The 20,702-nt window shown below is 38.3% G+C and overlaps 2 protein-coding genes across 5 annotated transcripts in view; one reads left to right on the top strand and one right to left on the bottom strand.

Moving 5' to 3' along the window:
- The window catches only part of Jmjd1c (jumonji domain containing 1C), a 182,497-nt gene that overhangs the window by 150,471 nt on the left and 11,324 nt on the right, over positions 1–20,702 (bottom strand). For 2 of the 4 annotated variants that reach the window (XM_090346399.1, XM_090346400.1), the window contains exon 1: positions 5,828–6,010. The exons of the other annotated variants lie outside the window; for them this stretch is intronic. In XM_090346399.1, the coding sequence (XP_090202525.1) occupies positions 5,828–5,995 (168 nt within the window). In that variant the 5' untranslated portion in view covers positions 5,996–6,010. Of the gene's footprint in view, positions 1–5,827; positions 6,011–20,702 lie in introns of those variants that run through there. 4 annotated transcript variants of the gene reach the window in all.
- Positions 6,525–20,702, top strand: part of Reep3 (receptor accessory protein 3) — a 92,546-nt gene continuing 78,368 nt past the window's right edge. Inside the window, exons 1-2 of the mRNA XM_090346405.1 lie at positions 6,525–6,898; positions 19,869–19,973. The gene's annotated coding sequence lies outside the window, so the exon portion shown is untranslated. The remainder of the gene's footprint in view (positions 6,899–19,868; positions 19,974–20,702) is intronic.

A 20,702-nucleotide genomic window follows, 5' to 3' on the forward strand; every position in this document is an offset into this window, starting at 1 on the left:
ACACATTTACCTTGTTATCTGATTGGGAATTTGTATTAATGTGCTATTATATGGGATAATCTTAAAAATATTAAGATAAAAGCCATATGTGAATGGCACATATTATCGCACTCATATAAGCGGTCCAGAATACACATTTCCATAAAGAAAGAAAGTGGGTAGTAGTGGCCAGGGAGAATGAAGGGAGAGAGAAAGAACCAGAGAAATGGCTACAATTATCCTCAAAATGTCTACTTTTTTGGAGAAGGGAAAAATAATAATATAATAAAATTCAAGTCAGTCATGGTTACACAACTCTGTGATATATAATCACTGATTAGTACACATTAAAAGAATAAATTTTATAGTCTACGGGTTATGTATGAAGATACTTGTAGTTTATCAAAACATGCTAATTGCGGGGCCAGAAATTTGGCCTAGTGGTAGTGTTTGCCTTGCATGCACAAAGACCCAGGTTCAATTCCTCCGTAACACATACATAGAAAAAACCTGGAAGTGGTGCTGACACTCAAGTGATAGAGCTCTAGCCTTGAGAAAGTCCAAGGACAGTGCTTAGGCCCTGAGCTCAAGCCCAGAACTGCCCCACACACAAAAGAAATGCTAATTGCTTAAAGCCTGTATAGTCAAGATAACATCAAAACTAATGTGGATGGTGATGATAATGAAAAGAAATAATTTTATTAGTTTTGTCTTAAGGTTTTGATTTTTTTTTTTTTTGATGAGAACTTTGGGGCTTGAATTTGGAGCCTGAGTACTATTCCTGCAAGCTTTCTCAGGGCTAGTGCTCTCCCGCAGCTCCATGTCTAGCTTTTTTCATGGACTTTCATGCCCAAGTGGGTCTAAACCTAGGATCCTTAGCCTCCTATTGCATAAGTAACAGATGGTTGGCTAAGAGTTTTATGTATTTTATAACCAAGTATATCATCTGGCTTGTGAATTACAATGTAAACAATAAGTACTACTGATTATGGCACAAAAATATAAAGATGCAACCTGTAGGTAAAAGAAAAGGCTCCTAAACTTTGGCAGTTTCCAGATTATGAACATCAAATTATACGTACAATATCCATTCACTCCCCTTTTTATATCAAACAAGGAACAGAATAATAGCCTATCCTAAAATTCCCAGTCTCTAAAACTTGACATATACAGAATAATTTGAGAATGAAATCTAGTGTAAACAAAACAGAAAAGAGACCTAGAGAGTTTCTATACATCAAGTTAGACTGATTTCATCTCACAAGTATCACATCTTGAAAATGTTTAAGCCGGGAGCATGGCCTTGTGGTAGAGTGCTTGTCTCCCATGCACAAAGACCCAGGTTTGATTCCTCGATACCACATACATATCAAAAAAAAAAAAAAAAAGGCTGGAAGTGGTACTGAGGCTCAAGTGGTAGAGCTCTAGCCTTGAGAAAGTCCCAGGACAGTGCTCAGACTCTGAGCTCAAGCCCAGAACTAGCAAAAAAAAAAAAAAAAAAAGCAAGCAAGCAATGTTTAAAAAGAGCTAACATTTCAGAAATTAATTACATTTTACAAATCAAAACCTAAAAGCTACGTGTCAGTAGCTCACATTATAATCCTAACTATTCAGGAATATGAGCTCTGATGATAACGGTTGGAAGCTAGTCCATGTGAAAAGTCTATGAGACTGCATTTCCAATAATAAGTGGGACACTGCCAGGCTCACGTGGTAGAATGCCATCCAATCAAGCAAGCTGAGTAAGCTCAAGGCTCTGAATATGAACTCTGGAATTGGGGGTGGGAGGAGGAATGAGAGGAAGAAAGAAGAAATGTTTTTTTGTTTTGTTTTGTTTTTGATTGTAAATAATCCAGGTCAAAATACATATACTATAGAGGTTCTGCTCAACTTATGATGAGACTTGAGGTCCAAAAAGTCATCCTAAACAGAAAACATTATAAAATGTATTTGAACACATCTTATCTTCTGAACACCATATCCTAAATTAAACATCTCCTCCTATCTTGATCATGTTCATAATACTTACACTGGCCACACACAGGCATCATGAAAAAGGATCATTAAGAATTTCTCTAAGACGGGTCCTGGTGCCTAATCCTAGCTGCTTAGGAGGCTAGGAGGTTAAGAACTGTTTTTCAAGATAATATAACTAAAAATTAATAACAGTAATTATACAATTTCAGCACAGGGAACCTGTCAGTCTAAATAAATTTTTAAAAAAACTGAAGTTCATTATAAAAGCATTAACACTTTTTTTTTTTTTTGGCCAGTTCCGGGGCTTGAACTCAGGGCTGAGCACTGTCCTTGGGCTTTTTTCCTCAAGGCTAGCCCTCTGCCTCTTGAGGCACAGCACCATTTCTAGCTTTGCGGTACCGAGAAATAGAACCCAGGTCTTTGTGCATGCTAAGCAAGCACTCTATCACCAGGCCCAACTCCCGGCCCCAACACATTTTTTTTTTTTTTTGCCAGTCCTGGGCTTGAGCTCAGGGCCTGAGCACTGTCCTTGGACTTTCTCAAGGCTAGAGCTCTACCACTTGAGCCTCAGCACCACTTCTGGCTTTTTTCTATGTATGTGGTACCAAGGAATTGAACCCGGGTCTTCATGCATGCTAGGCAAGCACTTTAACCACTAGGCCAAACTCCTGGTCCCCCCAACACATTTTTTTAAAGAAATACTTTTGTGAAACTTAAGGTTTTCCCATGCTCAAATACGTATCTTCCTGTGCACATTCCATTTATTCAAAGTTAGTAACAAAACAAGCTCTCCTGAGATACGTTTTTGTTGAGCTGGTTTGAATAACTAGGCATAATCTACCTTCCAAATATACTTTAAAAAAATATCCAAAAGCAGTCTGTTTGTCAATTGCCCCCCAAAAGGCATATTTTATTATCTACAACTGTCTTATTAGTCAGTTTCCAACAGGTTCCAATTGGTTAAATTCCAATTAGTGAAGTCTAGAGAAACTACCTAAACCATGCTGTAATTTTAGAATTAAAAAAAAAGTCAACAAGATGCAAAATGCATTTTCATCTGCTTTTCTACCAACCATACATTTATTAATTAAATCAACACAGTTTACATTATAAGATAAAACAGCAATTGATACTATGGTACAAGATGCAGAGTGCTAGCCTTGAGCTGAAGAGAGCTTAGGGACAGCACTCAGGCCCAGAATTCAAGCCCCACAACTGACCAAAAAAAAAAAGTTTGTCAGATTAAGAATGTTTTAAAAGTTTGCTAAAATCCTCACTGGAGCCAGTTGGCTCATACTTGTACTCCTAGCTACTGAAGGTTCTGAGATGTAAGGTTCACAATTCAAAGCCAGTCAGGGAATTATCTCCAATTAACCACCAAAAGGCCAAAGCAGAGGTGTGTGTGTCAAGTGATGGATTGCAAGACTTGAGTGAAAATGCAAAAGCATAGCATCCAATCCCTAAATTCAAGAATAAACAAGAAAGCATCGATCTGAAAAATATCTGATCACTGTCAAATCTTGAACTAAAACTAGCAATGTCTTCTGCCACTAAATCTCCTCTATTAAAATCACCTGTTGCAATATTCAAACACTTCTCACTTCTAAACATATTGTTCAATTTTTGTTAGATTTTATAATTAAATATAGCTAGAATGTCAATAGTGCAATTTGTATAACATGTCTACCAGAATTACCTTAGCATTCTCCTACAAACAAAACCAGGTTCTAGTACAAAATGAATTCTACCACTTAAGTCTTGCTTCCAAATGAATTTTAAAACAAAACTATAATATTAGCCAGGAGCTAGTGACTCATTTCAATAATCCTGCTACTCAAGAGGCTGAGACCTGAGGAATGCAGTTCAAAAAGACAGCTAGGTGGAAAAAAAAAAAAAAAATCTGTGAGATTCCAATTCCACACACAAAACATATACAATACACACACACACACACACACACACACACACACACACACACACACACACACACACACACACACACACACAGTATTGTGGATCAAGTGGTAAGCTATTAGCCTTAAGCAAGAAATCTAAGAGACAGCACCCAGGCCCTGAGTTCAAGCCCCAGAACTAGCACAGAAAGATGACTGATAGAAAGATGAAAGGAAGAAGAGTTACTAGTTATTTGGACTTTACAAATAAAGATAAGCAAAGGTAGGACTGTGTTTTCATTTAGCCACCACTGACAGTAGAAACTCATGCTTATACATGATATAGTTAATTTGCAAAATACTGATATCTCCTGAAATTTCTACTTAGATGTATATATGTATTTTTTTCTATATCTAACTCTTTTAAACTAATAAACTCAAAAGATTGAAAAATAGCCTGTGTGTTACTCAAGTCTATCAAAGTTGCTGACCAATAAGGTAAAAATCAATTATTCACACATTAAACATTCTATGAATCAACCAGAAACTGTGTGACCATGATGTGTTGAATGATTTGAAGAATTATCCAAAGAAAATACGTAATCAAATCCTACAAATTCAATAGGAAACTTAAATATAACACTTCAGGTTAAATTTTAGTGTTAAACCATTATCCAACTAACTTCCATGGAAAAGCCAACAGATTTTTTCATATCATAGTAGAAAAAAATGAATTCAGAACATGCCTTTAACACAAAATACCTCAAAGTCATAGAACCATTAAAAATGATCATTTATTCTTCTTTCTTGTTAGATATAGCTATTAGGCCAGCTTTCATCTATAACCCTAGTTATTAGGTGGCTGAAATCAGATGGTTCAAGGCCAGTACGAATGTTCATGGAAATCATCTTAATTAAACACCCAAAAAAGCAGAAAGTGGAGCCGTGGCTCAAGTGGAAGAGGTAGCCTTGAGCAAAAAAACTCAAGGGACAGGACAGGCAAGAGGGAGGGAAAGGAGGGAAGAATATTAGGAAAACAAACCTACTTGGCATTGAAAGATGATACATGCAGTGTGTACGCTTGTGAAAATACACTCACATGCTTATTCCAGTAATAATAAAATAGGTACTACTGATACCCACTGCAGTGTATTTGGAACTATAATCCTCCATATACATGAAGAGAAGAAAAGAAATCTCCAAATTTGACATCTGGTCAAAAGAGGAGGGGAAGCAAATACCCACGCCACTACCAATAAATTTGATGGATTAAGTATTCATAAAATGACCTTGAGAAACCTAATCAATGATCAGTCTGACTAATCTGCCTTCAAGCCCTTCCCCCTCCAACAATGAATACCATAACAGAACAAATTCCCATCTTAAAATCACCTAATTACTGAAAGAAAAACACTGGCATATTATGTAAAGAAATAATAAGCAAATATTCAAACGTAGGAAGATCTTAACACCAAAGCACTATCTGTTGCTAACAGTACAAACGAAACGAAATACTACTTTTTACTATCCTCTATTCCAAAAAATTTTCACTTCTATCATGTCTGGTTAGAAAACCAGGAATCCAAGTAGGAAATAAATCAGAGTCGCTGATGCCTCCAGCTTTGCCTCCGAAGCACACACAAACCCTGGGACTGGAAAAGCAGAGCTGCCTTCCTTCTCCGGCCTTGAGCGACCTGCAGGGCCAGGTGTGCGTGGAGCACGGCGAGGACTCCTCCGCCCCCGCGGCCCGCCCCCCGACCTCCGTGCCGCCGGGAGCCGGGTTCGCGGCTCCCCCCCCCCCCACCGCCAACGCCACGGGGTCCACCTTCCGGCTCCGAACCGCCAAGGCCGGGGAGATCCCCCTCGGGCCGGCGGCACCGAGCCCGAAACCTGGACACGGCCGGCAGGGCCGAGAAGAGCGGCGTGACTGCCGGTTGGCCGGGCTGTGCCGGGGGCCGGCGGGCCGCCCGCTCCCTTACCGCCAGGTCCGGGTCGCGGCGGTCCCGGTGGGACACGGCGCGGATGACCCCCGCTCGCCAGCTCCGCCAGCACCGTCCGCTCTCCCCGCGCTCCGGACGCGCCTCCTCACCGACCGCCACGCACAGGAACCGCTTCCCCACTAGCTCCGGACGCGTCTCCAGCGCCATGGCCCGGCGCTCACAAGCGGACAGCGGGAGCCCCGCTCCTACCGGCCGCCCATGCCCGGGGTTGGGGACCGGAGACCCCGAAACCCCACGAGCGAGGAAGCGCGGACCGGACGCTCGGGACGCTCCGCCCTCGATGACACGACGACCCCGGCCCCTCGCCGTTCCCTCAGCTCTCGGACTCGCGACCTCCGGCTTCAAGGGGACCGAGGAGAAAACTGACAAGGAATCCCCACCGCGCCGTCGGGAGCCTGAGGGAGCCTGAGGGAGCCTGGTGGTCGTGGCCGCCGCTGCTGCCGCTACCACCACCGCGCCGGTACCACTCCGCCCCCTTCGCCTGCAGGCGGCGCGCGCCGCACGTCTCCTTCCGCAGGCGCGGCCGGGCGGGCGCCGCGGATCGAGGGTCGGCGGAACCTCCGCAGACGGAAAGTAGTGCCAGCCGCGCGGGGGGGAGGGGGCGGGGGGGAGGGTGAGAGGAGCGGGCAGGAAGCGAGGCGCGCGGGAGAGGAACGTTCTCCTTCCGTACCATGGCTGAGAGCTCTTGGGGTCCACCAAAGGGAAGTGTTCGGGTTCCACGCCATCACGGGTTAAATGCCTCATCTCTAGAGCGGCCGTTTTCGAACCCGGCGCCGGTCGTCCAGGCTAGCCAGGATTTGACCAGCGGGCGGCGGCCCGCCCGAGTCACCTTGCCCGCCGCAGGCGAAGCTGGCAGAAGGCGGGTCACGGCGGGCCTGTGCTGACAAACTCCATCACCCTTTCAGTCCCAAAGGCGACGCTGGTCATGAATTTCATGTTTGGGGCCATTCAGAGGCGTCCACTTGTCTATCCCACAGAAGTACCGAGAGCTCCACGGAGGAGGTTGACCAGAACACGCTCCGGACTGACTACTCAACTCAGGAGGCCCTGGTGAGCAGCCTGCCAGGCAAGACAATCCTCCCTCCACCCCCACTCATCTCAACTACTGGAAAGGGACAGCGCCCAAGGCCCAGGGGCCGCTCCAAGGAATAAATAAAAGTAGTCATAGTAAAATAAAAAGGAAAGCCGCCACACTCACTTAATAGAAAATATCATAGCAAGAAATGGATTTTAGCCAACGGCAGTTTTGAGAAAAATAATTACAGCAGGGCATTTTAACCATGCACACATAGGCATCTTCAACTTAGAACTCCCTTTAGTCACCTGTGACTATCAAACCTCAATTACTGATGCCAATAAGTTGTTCAATTTTGGACACAACTTTTTGGGGGGAGGGGACAAAAGTGCCTGGGGCTAGGCTCAAGATCTAGGCGCTATCCCTGACCTTTTTTTGCTCAAAGCTAGCTAGCACTCTACTTGAGCCACAACACTCTGCTTTTCTGCTGGTTAAGTGGAAATGAGAGTCCCATGGAATGGTCTTTTCTTCCACAGGCTGGCTTCAAACAATGATCCTCAAGACCTCAGACCCCTTAACAGCTAGCCTTACAGGCATTAACCACCGGCACCTAGTTCAAAGATTTGCTTTGTAACCTTAGGTACACCATAATTGCTTAAGTGGAGATTGTCTGGTTCCTGTCAGGGATATCTTAGGTCCAAAGAGGAAAAACAAATCAGCTGAGAAAAGGCACACAAATTAACACTGCTTTTTCATAATGTTATAAGAGTATTTTGAACTGTTTTATGTTAAGCAATTGAAAGTAGCTTGACAGGTCTTCTTTCCTTGGCCTCCTGAGTGCTGGAATTGTGTGGCCTCACAGTTGTAGACCATCTCTTAGTATTGTAGGGGGACTCAGTCATGAGAAACACAGAAGCCATAATTTCAAAAGCGAAATTTTGAGTCTTCATTGGAAAATCAGTGGACTGCTGGTGGACTCTTGTATCAAAGACCGGTTGCTGTGAATGCACAAAGCTTATATAGGCCCAAACCACACAAGATGGTGAGAAATTAAACCTAATAAAAGTGTTACACATAAGCAAAGCACAGCAGATGAGGACACTTAAACATGAGATGTGTTAAATATAAGCAAAAGCAAAAGCAAATGTGGACACAATTAGAGAAATCAAGGACCAATTATCTAAGGGAAGTAAGACTTCTCTGAAACATTGCAGGGCCAGCAGTGTGGCCTAGTGGTAGAGTGCTTGCCTAGTATGCACAAAGCCTAGAGGATTCTTTGGTACAAAATACATAGAAAAAGCAGGAAGTGGTACTGTGGCTCAAGTGGTAGCGAGCTAGTCTTGAAAGTGCCCAGGCCCTGGCGAATAAGAAAAGAAAAAAGAAACATTTGTAAACCACGGTCTGTCCTCTACTATCTAGGCAATTGCTTAGACCCAGTCTCCTTGCTTCACAGGGAGTCCCTAGGAACTCCCATTTGTATATTGAATTTCAACCTTATTATAAGGATGAAAATATAAAGTCAATCTCTGTATTTCATATATAAAAACAAAGTTTTTCAGAAGGCCATATTTAGAATATATTAAATCAAATTATTTATATTTTAGCACTATTTTCCCTAATTCTGATATATAAATCCATGGATTATGATCATTACCTAGTATATACACTAATTTGTGGATGTTTTGTTTTTCAAGATAACTAAAGAATAAGAAGAACAGATTTGGGTATTTTTTAAATTTGGGAGCTTTGTTTCATTTCAAGGGATATGTGTACTTTATTTTCACTAGCAAATCGGAACTAGGTAACTGTTATAAAATTGAAAAGAATTTTAAAAGTCACATTTGAAACTTTAAAATGCCTTTAATTCATTATGTTCTTTTATAAGGATGTTACGAAAGCACCAGTATTAATAAATGAAGAGAAAATGATAGTAATTTTCACTATAGGCAAAGAATGAGAGAAATGTTTTTGAATAACTGTTTACTTACAGAAGCTGAGAAACTGGAAATATGTATCTTTTATTGTCTCTTCCATGAATATATGCCCTAAAATGCTAATACACAAAGAAATATTAAGACACACACCAAAAAACTATCAAACATTACACATGTAAACTTACATAAAGCACATCATTTTAATGAACAAAACTTTACAAATATGTATTTCATAAGCTGACTTACAAACAAAAAATGTACTTGTAGTGATAAGAGCCATAACTACCTATTTCTCAATGACTAGTAATCTATAGTCTGGTTTTAATACAAAAACAGACTAATGATATGAATTCCATTTTTTTTTTAACCTGGTGTGATCACTGAAAGGGTCGAATGCCACTAAACAAGTCTTTTTCATGTCATGAACCCAAGTCCAAAAGTATGCTAGGCAAGCACTGTGTCTCTGAATTATACCTAAAATCATAAAGTCTAATATCTCTCTTTTCTCACAAACATTTGTCATCTATTATGTCATCCTTCATGACACTATGCTATGTACTTCACACATTTAATTTTTACTGAAAGGATAAACAAAGTGAAGTTTGGAGAAGCTTAGTAACTTATCTAAGACCACACATTAAGGAGTTATTGTTAAAAAAAATATGCCCGATGATCAACTACCAAACAGCTTCCTGTTTATTAGCACAGATTATTTATAACTGATTTGCTCCATAATCATTTAGCACTTACTATGCTCTCATACCGTACAAAGCTCTGAGGATAGGGCCCCTATGTCCTGGAGAGGCTCAGAGTCTTTCTGGAAAGATAGACAATAGAAATGCTTTGATTTTTTTTTATTTAAGGAAGTACCCATAGAAAGGCATACAAGATTAATATATTTTAACAATTTTTGAATCTATTACTACTTGAAGGTTTTTAATTCATTGTAACATCATTGTCAGACCATACAAAATTATTACTAAGGGCAGATGGCCTAGGGTAGCTAAGAAGAAGCAAATGAAAAGCACACTTGTCCATCTGATCATGTACCAACCAAACAACTTAAGGACCAGAGGTTTGTCACCATAAGGCTACAGAAGATTGTGGAACTGTAAAAGCCACTATTAAGAAAACCAACAATTTCAACTAAAGCATTCAAGTGGAAAACCAAGAATGACATAAACCTATGCTGTGATGTTTATTATTAACCCCTAGTTTGTATAGAGGATTTTGCCTAAACTCTTATTTAACCTCAATTTCGCAATCAAATTTATGATGATGATTAATTTTAGACTAAAAACCAATTATCCAATTACGGATTTTCAGAACAAGTACTATTTGTCTTTATATTTACAACTGACATATGTCATTTATTGTATAACTGATTTATGCTGTACTTCTCTTACTTGATAAAGAGTATGAATTCTATAAGTACAAGGACAGCGTGTCTATTGTGGTTATAACCCAGTTTTCAGTATCCATAAACTTCATGAAGAGAAAATAATAAATTGTATACATTAATGAATAAAGGTAGAAAAAGACAGGATCTCACTCTGGATATAGCTCAGGCTGGCCTAGAAAATGCTATGACTACTGGCTAGAAAATGCTTGAACTCAAGATCAACTTCCAGAATACTAGGATTAGAGGGCAGCACCACTACATTCAGCTGTACCTTTTCTTTTTCACACTCCTAGGGCTTGAACTCAGGGCCTGGGTACTGCCCTTGGACACTTTTTGCTCAAGGCTAGTGCTCTGCCACTCGAGCCTCAGCGCCACTTCCAGCTTTTTCTGTGTATGTGGTACTGAGGAATCAAACCCAGGGCCTTGTGCATACTAGGTGAGCACTCTACCACTAGGCCATACTTGTGGCCCCAGCTTATGCCTTTTCTTAATCCAACAAAATGAAAACAAACTTAGAATTTCTAGTCAGCAAGTAAGTTCTATTCTTCCAATAAGGTTATTTATTACCTTCATAACATTATACACATTATCTCATTTCACAAAAGAACTATATTGTTAAATAAGCCTCCAGCAGAAAAGCAAGGTTGTTCCAAGGAAAATTTCTACTAAAAAATAGTACAATTCACAAGAAAAGCATTCATTTCACTACCAAGCTACCAATTTCATACAAACTTACATCCAAACACCAGTCTATTTTTAGTCTTCTAGAAAGCACAGAATCAAATAATGTCTTTGGTGGGGCTAATATATAAATGTAAATGTCTTAATGTGGTGTGGAAGAAGAAGTGGTAGAAATCTCTACTGAACCTTCTAATTGTGCATTCTCTATATCTGGTACTTGGTTCCCAATTTAAATTCTAACTACACAGGAACCACTTCTTATCAACATTCTCTTGAGTAAATACTTGCATTTGTTTCTTGGGGTTTTGTTTCAGGGATGAAACATTAGAATTGTAGAAAGAATTACTGCATACTGGCAAGTTCCTATTCTTCTGAAATTAGGAAGTACAAGCACACAGCAAGGATTGTTCGGTTTTCACTGTAATTTCTATGATCACCTTCTCATTTATGTTACCATTATTAACTAGTATTAAGATATCCTAGATGTTACTTTGCACACCATATAGTACTATTCCACAAGCTTTCCCTACATCCAGCTTAGTAATGAAAAGAGTTAAAATTAAAAGAACTGATCATAGCCATGGAAGTTCTTTAAATACAAGAGCTTCAAGATTATATTAAAGCAGTAAATGTAAGAAAGTAAATAATGTAGCATAAACTAAAAAGTAATACTATCTCAAAAGCCTCAGCATATTCTTCATGATAAAGGTAGATTTTAGATAATGAAGGAAGTTTATGATCAAGAACACAGCAACTCTGAGGCACATTTCTCAAATTAATGACATCTGGTTTCAGAAACACAAACCCAAAACAAAACAAGACCTCATACTGAAACAGGGAATCTTCAGTCCTTCCTTTCTTGGGCACATTCTAAGAGAGCCACATGATTAAATATAATGAGATTTATAATGTGCTCCATAACATAAATATGTAATAAAAATAAATTGCTCTATGTAAAGGAAAGCATTGTTTTGTAGCTCCATATGCACTTCACCACTGTTTATTCAATTAAGGAGAGTACATAAAATAGTGCTCAAACTCCAAAGCCTTGTATTCTCAAAAGTTCAGTATTTCAAGTTCTACATTTCACTTCAAAACCTCTTGACATAATAAAAATTGGACCTCAAAAGACTTTACAAACCTATACTCCAATATGCTGCAAAACATTCTGCTTCTCTGTAACAGTTTATTACCTAACATCACATGGCCAAGGCAGACTCAGAAGGCTGACAACAAACAGTAATTTCCAATAAAACTTCCAAGCACTTAGGTAAAACTAGTCAATTCCCTTTCCAGAGTCATGGACAGATATGTTTTAAAACATGTGTTCTAACTATAGCAAACTAGAAATTAGCAGTCACATAATGTGAGATAAACAGCAGCAACCAAGGAAATCTAGATTACTTCTGTCACTAACTACAACATACTGTGCGCAAGCCATTTTACTCATTTAGATATCACTTGTAAAATGACTAACATGTTTCAAGTTTCTGAAAGTTTGCTTGTAAGGCTGCCAGGTAATTCAGCAAGTATAAATGTGGTTAGTGTACTTTCTTGTAACATGGCAAATCCAATGCTGAAAATGTTAAAGAATTGATAAAAAAGAAAAAAAATTCTTTTTAGGCAGAATGACTTTTTCTTACAGTCTTACAGAAAATATACATATAACCATTAACATATACAACCACTAATTCATAAGACTACATGCCAAGAGACATTCCAATTAATGAATTTTCAAAGCCAAACTAATGGAACATACTTGCAATCTCAGCACTTAAAGGAGAGAAGAATCAAGAGCTCAAGACCCGCCTAGACTTCTGGAGTCATTATCACACAAAACAAAACTACCACCAACACCACCCAAAACCAAAATTAGACTAGACAGCAAGGTAGACCTGTGTAAAGAAAAAAGAAAGATCTCTGGAAATAGACTTAACGTAACATAACTAACTTTTTCTACATTTCTGACATTCTAAAAGTTAACTACCTCTAAAAAAATATGAATTGTAAACTGATAATAAAAATTAAAAAGAAATGCATGAAATATTTGCTCCAAAGTATATGGTTCTCAGGCTTCTACATCCCCACAAAGCCATGCATTGTTTGAGAGAAACTGTTATTAATTTGAAATGTATACTGTTAATACTAAGGCAGTGACACACAAGAAGAAATTAAAGAAGACTAGGGATACAGCTCTGGTAGAGAGCATGCCTGGGATTCCCAAAGGTCCTCAGCAGAACACACAACGCACACTCAGAAAAGGGCATATATAAAAAGCTAACAGGATAATATTATTCAATTATCAAAGACATTAAAGAAAGGAAAACTAATTTCAACAAATTCACAGCAAACGCAACTAACAAAAAATAAACTTCAGTTACACTGACAAGCCGATTCATGAGACTCTTATTCCAATTAACTACCTGAAAATCAGAAGTGGAGTTCTGGCCAAAGTGGTAGTGTGCTAGCCTTGAGCAAATAAACCCATGACCACCACCACCACCACCACCAACAACAACAACAACAACAACAACAAAAAAGAATTAGACTAACATGTTTATTAAAGGGTGTGGGAGGGAGGGAAATGGGTACCAAGACATGTGAAAGGGTATCAATGTATGTGAATTAATACACCTTCTATCTGGCAAATATCATGTAACCCTTTTACTAATTACAATAAAAAAAAAATAGTGGGTAGTTACAATCCTAATTTTGCTCTAAACTCTAACTGAGCAGAATTTGGGTGGAAACCAGCCACAAATTCAGGAAAGAAGAAAAAAAAAACAAAAAAACATGTTCATTAAATTAGAAATACCACATACCCAACTCTGAGTTCCAGACACATGACAGACCAAAAAACAAAACAAAACAAAAATAAAATAAAAATTAGGGATATAACATTTAAAACTGAAAATACCAAGATAAAAATATTCATAAGGAGGGGCCGGGAGTTTGGGTCTAGTGGTAGAGTGCTTGCCTCACATGCATGAAGACCCAGGTTCGATTTCTCGGTACCATATACATAGAAAAAAGGCAGAAGTGGTACTGAGGCTCAACTGGTAGAGCTCTAGCCTTGAGAAAGTCCAAGGAAAGGGCTCAGGCCCTGAGCTCAAGCTCAGGAATGGCAAGAAAAAAAAGAAAAGAAAAGAATGAAAGAAAGAAAGAAAGAAAGAAAGAACATCCAGTAAGAATTAGTATCTAGAATATATAAGGAACTTTCAAATTTCAGTAATAAAAAAAAATTCTCATGAGTTCACCGAAGATCAGGGAAAGAAAGAAAGACAGACAGACAGACAGACAGACAGAGAGAGAGAGAGAGAGAGAAAGAGAGAGAGAGAGAGAGAGAGAGAATCTTAAACTAGACAAAATATTATATGCTTAAAATATATATGCACAAATGCAAATAAGACATAAGCATAATAAAAAGCACTTAACATGATTAGCTATAAAGACATACAAATTAAAACCAATGAGAAACTTATCAGAATGGCTAAACCTTAAAAACAAAAAAAGCATAGGCAACGTCAAGTGTTAATAAGGATGAGGAGCAATTGGAATTTTCATACAGGTATATCCCCTCAGCCCAAATCCGGCAGTTTCTAATAAAGTTAAACATGTACTTTTCTGTTGATTGAACAATCCCACTTTCACATATTTACCCAAGGAAAATTAGAACCCATAATCACACAAAAACCTATACTCAAATAAGTATTCAGCTGTTTATAAGTGCCAAAGTATGTAGAAAACAAAAAATGTCCTTGAACTAGAGAATAAAAATATTATGGAGGGCTGGAAGCATGGCCGAGTGGTAGAGTTCTTGCCTAGCATGCATGAAGCCCTGAGCTCGATTCCTGGGTACCACATACATAGAAAAAAAGCTGGAAGTGGTGCTGTGGCTCAAGTGGTAGAGTGTTGGCCTTGAGAAAGCTCAAGGACAGTGCTCAGGACCTGAGTTCAAGCCCAGACCAGCAATCAATCAATCAATCAATCAGTATTATAGAACACTAATCAACAATAAAAAAGAACTATTGAATATAGATTAGCATAGCAGTTCAAACTTGTAAGGCCACCTTGGGTTTAGTGACTCATTAGAAGGACATATAAAACTCGAGAGCATTATACACACTCAAAGCCACAGTTTATTACAGCGAAATGATATAACTTAAAATCAGCAAACACAAAGGGGCATAGGGCAGAGAACAGGAAACCTCAGGCACAAGCTGACATCTTCCAGTGAAATGCTTATTTCTTCAGCAACAAGCAACAACAAACAAGGAGTACAGGCATCCAAAATGAAGCTTAGAATATTTGGAGTTCTGAACACAGATTCGGTTTTGTGCATGGCTTACCATAATCTTTAGCTCCTACAGAGGTCAAGGCACTACATGGCTCAACACCACCACATAAATCTAACATTGACAAAACAGAGCCCAAGGTCCCAAAGCAAACAAATATTAATCAAGCAAGATAATCTAAAGGCTTACAGGTTACCTCCCAAAGTTGGGCAAGTTTAAAAAGTTCTCCAATAGCCAAGAATAGAGGCACACATCTATAACTCCAACACTCAAGAGACTGAGGCAGGAGGATGATGTACTCAGTAACAGTCTGGGTTACTTGACAGGTACAGAGAAGCCTGGACTATGTCCTAACACTCACTGTATCTTTGTCAATTCACTAGATGATAAATATAATATCATTCATGCCAATTCTATCACGAAGTAAAATATGTCATACTTTTTTTTAAAGTTATACTGTTAATTTTATTATAGTACAATCTGATAATACTGTTATAGAGCCAATATAAAAGATTCTATCCATTGAGGAAATATTTCTATTAAATCAAGAATCCATCTTTCATAGCAATCTCAGACTCTAGGTGGGCCTCTTGCATACATTCAATGAGGGTAGTAATGAACCTTCAAAAAAAAAACAAAATAAAAAACAAAAAAAAGGTGGGGAACTTAACAAGATCATCTCAAGATGTAATACCACTTCAGACAGTGAGCACTGGCTCTCTGCTCTATTCTCAACATCATTTAGTGGAAAATGGATATGCAATAAATGACCAAGCCTCAGATCTCAGCTATTAGTATATGATTTTTTTTTTTTTTGCCAGTCATGGGGCTTGAACTCAGGGTCTGGGTACTGACCTTGGACTTTCTCAAGGCTAGCTCTTTACCCCTTGAGCCACAGTACCATTTCCAGCTTTTTCTGTGTATATGGTACTGAGGAATCAAACTCAGGACTTCATGCATGCTAGGCAAGCACTCTACCACTAGTCCATGCCCCAGCCTATGAGTTATTTTTGTGATTAAACAATAGTCCATATCTTACTTTCATTCTCCACCATATGATATTAATGGGAGGTGTTAAGTAGCTTTACTGTTTATTTACATGTTAGAAAAAATGTTTACTCTAAACATATTGTGAATTCATCAAAATTAAGGCTCACAGGGCCAGGAGCACTATTCTATATATATCACAAAAGTATTCTAAATAGCACCATATACCAACTCCTCAAATGTTTTGCTGGTATAATTTTTATTTTTTGAGAAATAAAGTGGAGGCACAACTTACTTTGCATAGGTAATTAGAAGAAGATGGTCTAGCCCAATTTAATCCTCAAACCAATACATTTTCCTGTCAGTCAATAATGTTTAAATATTTTATAATTAATTACATATCTCTAAAATAGATTAGGATATAGCAAAAAGTAAACTGGAAGGCATATAATTTAGCATGTATTTTCAGCTTTAAAATAAATGTGCCCTACAAGAGGGCAGAGAAGCCATTTGAAGAGATTTTCACTAGCCAATGTAAGAATCAATAAAGAAATAAAATAATGAAATATTAAATATTTGTGAATCCATAGTTGAAAATATTGAAACTCATTTTCTCATTTGTAAATAAAAATAGTAGTTTTTATATGAAGAAACCACTGTGAAGATAAGTTAATGTATATTATGCAGTAGAACAGGATTTGTACCAAACGAAAAACATTCAATTAATTAATGCCAAGAAAGGTCAATAACAGCTCATTTGGTATTTTTATGTGTGTGTATGAAGGTCTTGAGGCTTCAACTCAGGACCCGGGTGCTATTCTTTGGGGCTAAGGCTAGGACACTACCACTTCAGCCACAGCTCTACTTCAAGCTTTAATAAAGATGGTTAATTGTAGATCAAGAGTCTCACAGACTTTCCTGCCTGGGCTGGCTTCTTACTTCCATCTTCAGGTCATAACCTCCTCTTCCTAAGTCAAGCCACTAGTACCCAGCTCATTTGTTTGTTTGTTTTTTTAAACCAATTACATGCTTATACTTTTTTTAAATAAAATTTCTGATTAGTGTATATGATTTATGTAATATTACTGTTTTGTAATGTCTCAATATTTCTAGTCAAAATATCTTCAAAAGTCATAGACAACTATAAATTCTAATGTCAAAGAACTTTATATCATCAATGAAAATACTCTTCATGGTGAGTTACCTGTTCCTTCTTATTCTTCTGAAAAAAAAATAGCATAATTATGGAAGCAATTCAATTGAATTATCTGATGAAATAACAATTTAAAGAGAAAAATCTTTCCGTTACAGGTAAAAATAACCAAAGATTAAATAATGTAATCTTTCCCCCCCCCCCCTTTTTGCCAGTCCTAGAGCTTGGACTCTGGGCCTCTTGTTCAAGGCTAGCACTTGACCACTTGAGCCACAGCATCACTTTCAGCTTTTTCTATTTAGGTAGTACTGAAAAATCAAGCCCAGGGCTTCATGCATGCTAGGCAAGCACTCTACCACTAAGCCACATTCTCAGCCCTATGCAATCCTTTTACAACTTTTTTTGTTGTTGTTTTGGTTTGGTTTGGTTTTTGATTTTTGTTTTTTGACCAGTCCTGGGGCTTGTACTCAGGGCCTGAACAGTGTCCTGGGCTTTCTCAAGGCTAGAGCTCTACCACTTGAGCCACAGCACCACTTCTGTCTTTTTTCTACATATGTGATACAAAGGAATCAAACCCAGGTCTTCGTGCATTCTAGGCAAGCACTCTACCACTAGGCCAAACTCCCGGCCCTTCTCAAGGTATTTTTTATAAAGTATTCTTATCTAGATCAAATGAGTTCCAACCCTGGCACTTATGATTTTTCAGGATCTTTGTGTATTAGGGATTGCTCTCTGCATTTTAGGAAATTCAACAGCATCCCTGCATTTACCAGCTAGATTCCAGCAGCATCTGGTTCTAAAATAGGCAGATTAAACTATCTCCAGGCTTAATACACACATACATACACATACACACACACACACACACACACACACACACACACACACACACACACACATACTTTTTTATTTTTTTGGCCATTCCTTTGTAAGCATAATAAAAAAGGATGGGCTACTTTCCCACAATGTACTTTAGTATATTCATGATACTTGTAAGACTGCAGCTGTTGTCTATTTATACTTTATGATTTTCTGCTAAACCAAAGGACATAATTTTGCATTATTTTAAAAGTGTCTATGTTTAAAGATTCAAATTTTTAATCCCGTCTTCTCTTTAAAGTAGACATATTGTATTGACAATAACGAACATAGACCTTCAACAAGGACATATTAAGCCAGGTGCACATGGCTCATCCCTATAATACTAGCTACTCAGGAGGCTGAGATCTGAGCATGGTGGGTCAAAGCCAGCCCCCCCCCAAAAAGGACATATTAATAACTAATGTGTGAGATATTTTAGGTCTGTGATAAATACTTAACATGAATGAACTCATTTTTTCCTAACAAGGATCTTTTATCTTTGTGTGTGTGTATGCCACTCAGAACCTTGCACTCTTGCTTAGTTTTTTCAGTCAGAGTTGGTACTCTACCACTTGCACCATGCTTCTACTTCTAGCTTTTTGCTGGTTAACTAAGAGTCTCTTACATTTATCTGTCAGGGCCGGCTTCAAACCAAGACTCTCAAATCTCAGCCTTCTGAGTAACTAGGATTTCAGGCATGAGTCACTTGAGCCCTGCTTAAAATAATCTTACTAATCCTAATCTTATCACTATTTTTTTTTCAAGTGAGGAAACAGCAGTTAAGAAACAGTAACACTGTGGTTAATAAGTGTAAGTTATGATTACCTAACATAGTGTTAGTGAGAGATGAATAGATTATAAAGCTACAAAGCCATTTCAACAGATTTAATTTCCTAAGGATCTAAGATCCTAAGAACGATCATTTCAAAAACTCAATGAGGGCCGGGAGTTTGACTTAGTGTGAAAAGTGCTTGCCTAGCATGCATGAAGACTCCGGTTCTATCCCTCAGTACCACACATATAGGAAAAAGCCAGAACTGGTGCTGTGGTTCAAGTGGTAGAGCACTAGCCTTGAGGAAAAAGCTCAAGGACAGTGCCCAGGCCCTGAGTTCAAGCCCCAGGACTGGCAAAAAAAAAAAAAAAAAAAAAAAAAAAACCCTCAATGAATGATTTCTTACCTTTTAAGATCATACTACTTCCCTCATCAACTAATTTCTGAGTATGTGACTTTCAGTGTAGCATTTCCTAATAATCAGTAGCATTGTGTAATCCCCTCCTTCCTCAGAAAAACCAAAACACTTAATTGAACTTCAACAGTGGCCTTTGTGATAGAATTCATAGTTGAAAGCTTGGTTATTGGAAAACAGAGATGGAAATATAAGAACTTACCAAACCAATGAATTATTTTTCTATTTTCTTAAATTAAAAAAATAGAAATGAACACCTATACCATCAATTAACACAACTGAGAACTGTATACTTAATTTCTACTGATCTTTAGTTCAGAGAGAATAAAGGCTTTCTGACAAGGGTTGGCTCAGAGAGAAAATGGAAGGATGGAAACTTCTGAATTTCCCCTGCCCAACTTCTGTAAAGCCAGCAGGACAAGCAAGGACTCATGCTGTTCTCTCTCCTCTCTCTGTAGGAATGAGTAAGGTCTGGCATAATTGTCCTTTCTTTTTTTTAATCCAGGAATGGAAGCGTATCCACTGAAAGGAGGATAACCACACTAGCCTGATGATGACAAATGAAATAGTCTATGTACAACAACCAGAACAAGGCCACACACATAGTAAGGTAAGTGTTACAGGCTTGTTTCTGAAACTTCAATTTTTTTTATAATAACTCTGTATCATTTTTTTTTAATCACAGAAGAAAGTACCTGAGGGTCTTCTTGAAATACCTTTTCTGTAACAGTTCTTTGAAAAATCCCCTAGCTAGCTATCAGGTTGTCACCTAAAATCTTTCTTATACCTTCTATTTCTTCTTTGTAAGACAGTCAGGTAAAGAAATCCTCTCTCTCTCTCAATACCTTGCTTCTTTTTCTGAGAAGGCTGACAGTACAAAAGTAAAATATTGAGGAATGACACCTTATTCTAGAAACAAAACTATCACAAATAACAAATTTACTCAGTTTGCTTTAAATGATTCCTTTTTTCTTTTTATTTTTTCTTTTGTTTTATTTTTACCAAGTCTTGACTAGATCAGAAGCAAGTTTTGTTTTTTAAAAAAGGGGGAGAGGAGACCTTTTCCACAATGCCTAACACACAGCTCCTTCAGTAAAATGTAGTATGACTGAATTAATATTTTCCCCAATGAGCCATTAGATTAGTTTCATGTTTAACCAATACTTGCCAAGAACAAAGATCCAGAAGTGAATCAGAAAGAAAAAAGCTCTCCTCCCACAAACTTCTGAACATGGTAGGGATATCCACAATTATCAAGACCTTTACAACTTGAAATTAAGTAATGAGAAATCCAAAAGTGAATATTAAATTAATAGATGGCAGCACATAGAAATAAGTG

The sequence above is a fragment of the Megascapheus bottae genome, chromosome 15 (genome assembly GCF_031878675.1).
Source record: "Megascapheus bottae isolate mThoBot1 chromosome 15, mThoBot2.hap1, whole genome shotgun sequence".
In the NCBI taxonomy this organism is placed as follows: Eukaryota; Metazoa; Chordata; class Mammalia; order Rodentia; family Geomyidae; genus Megascapheus; species Megascapheus bottae.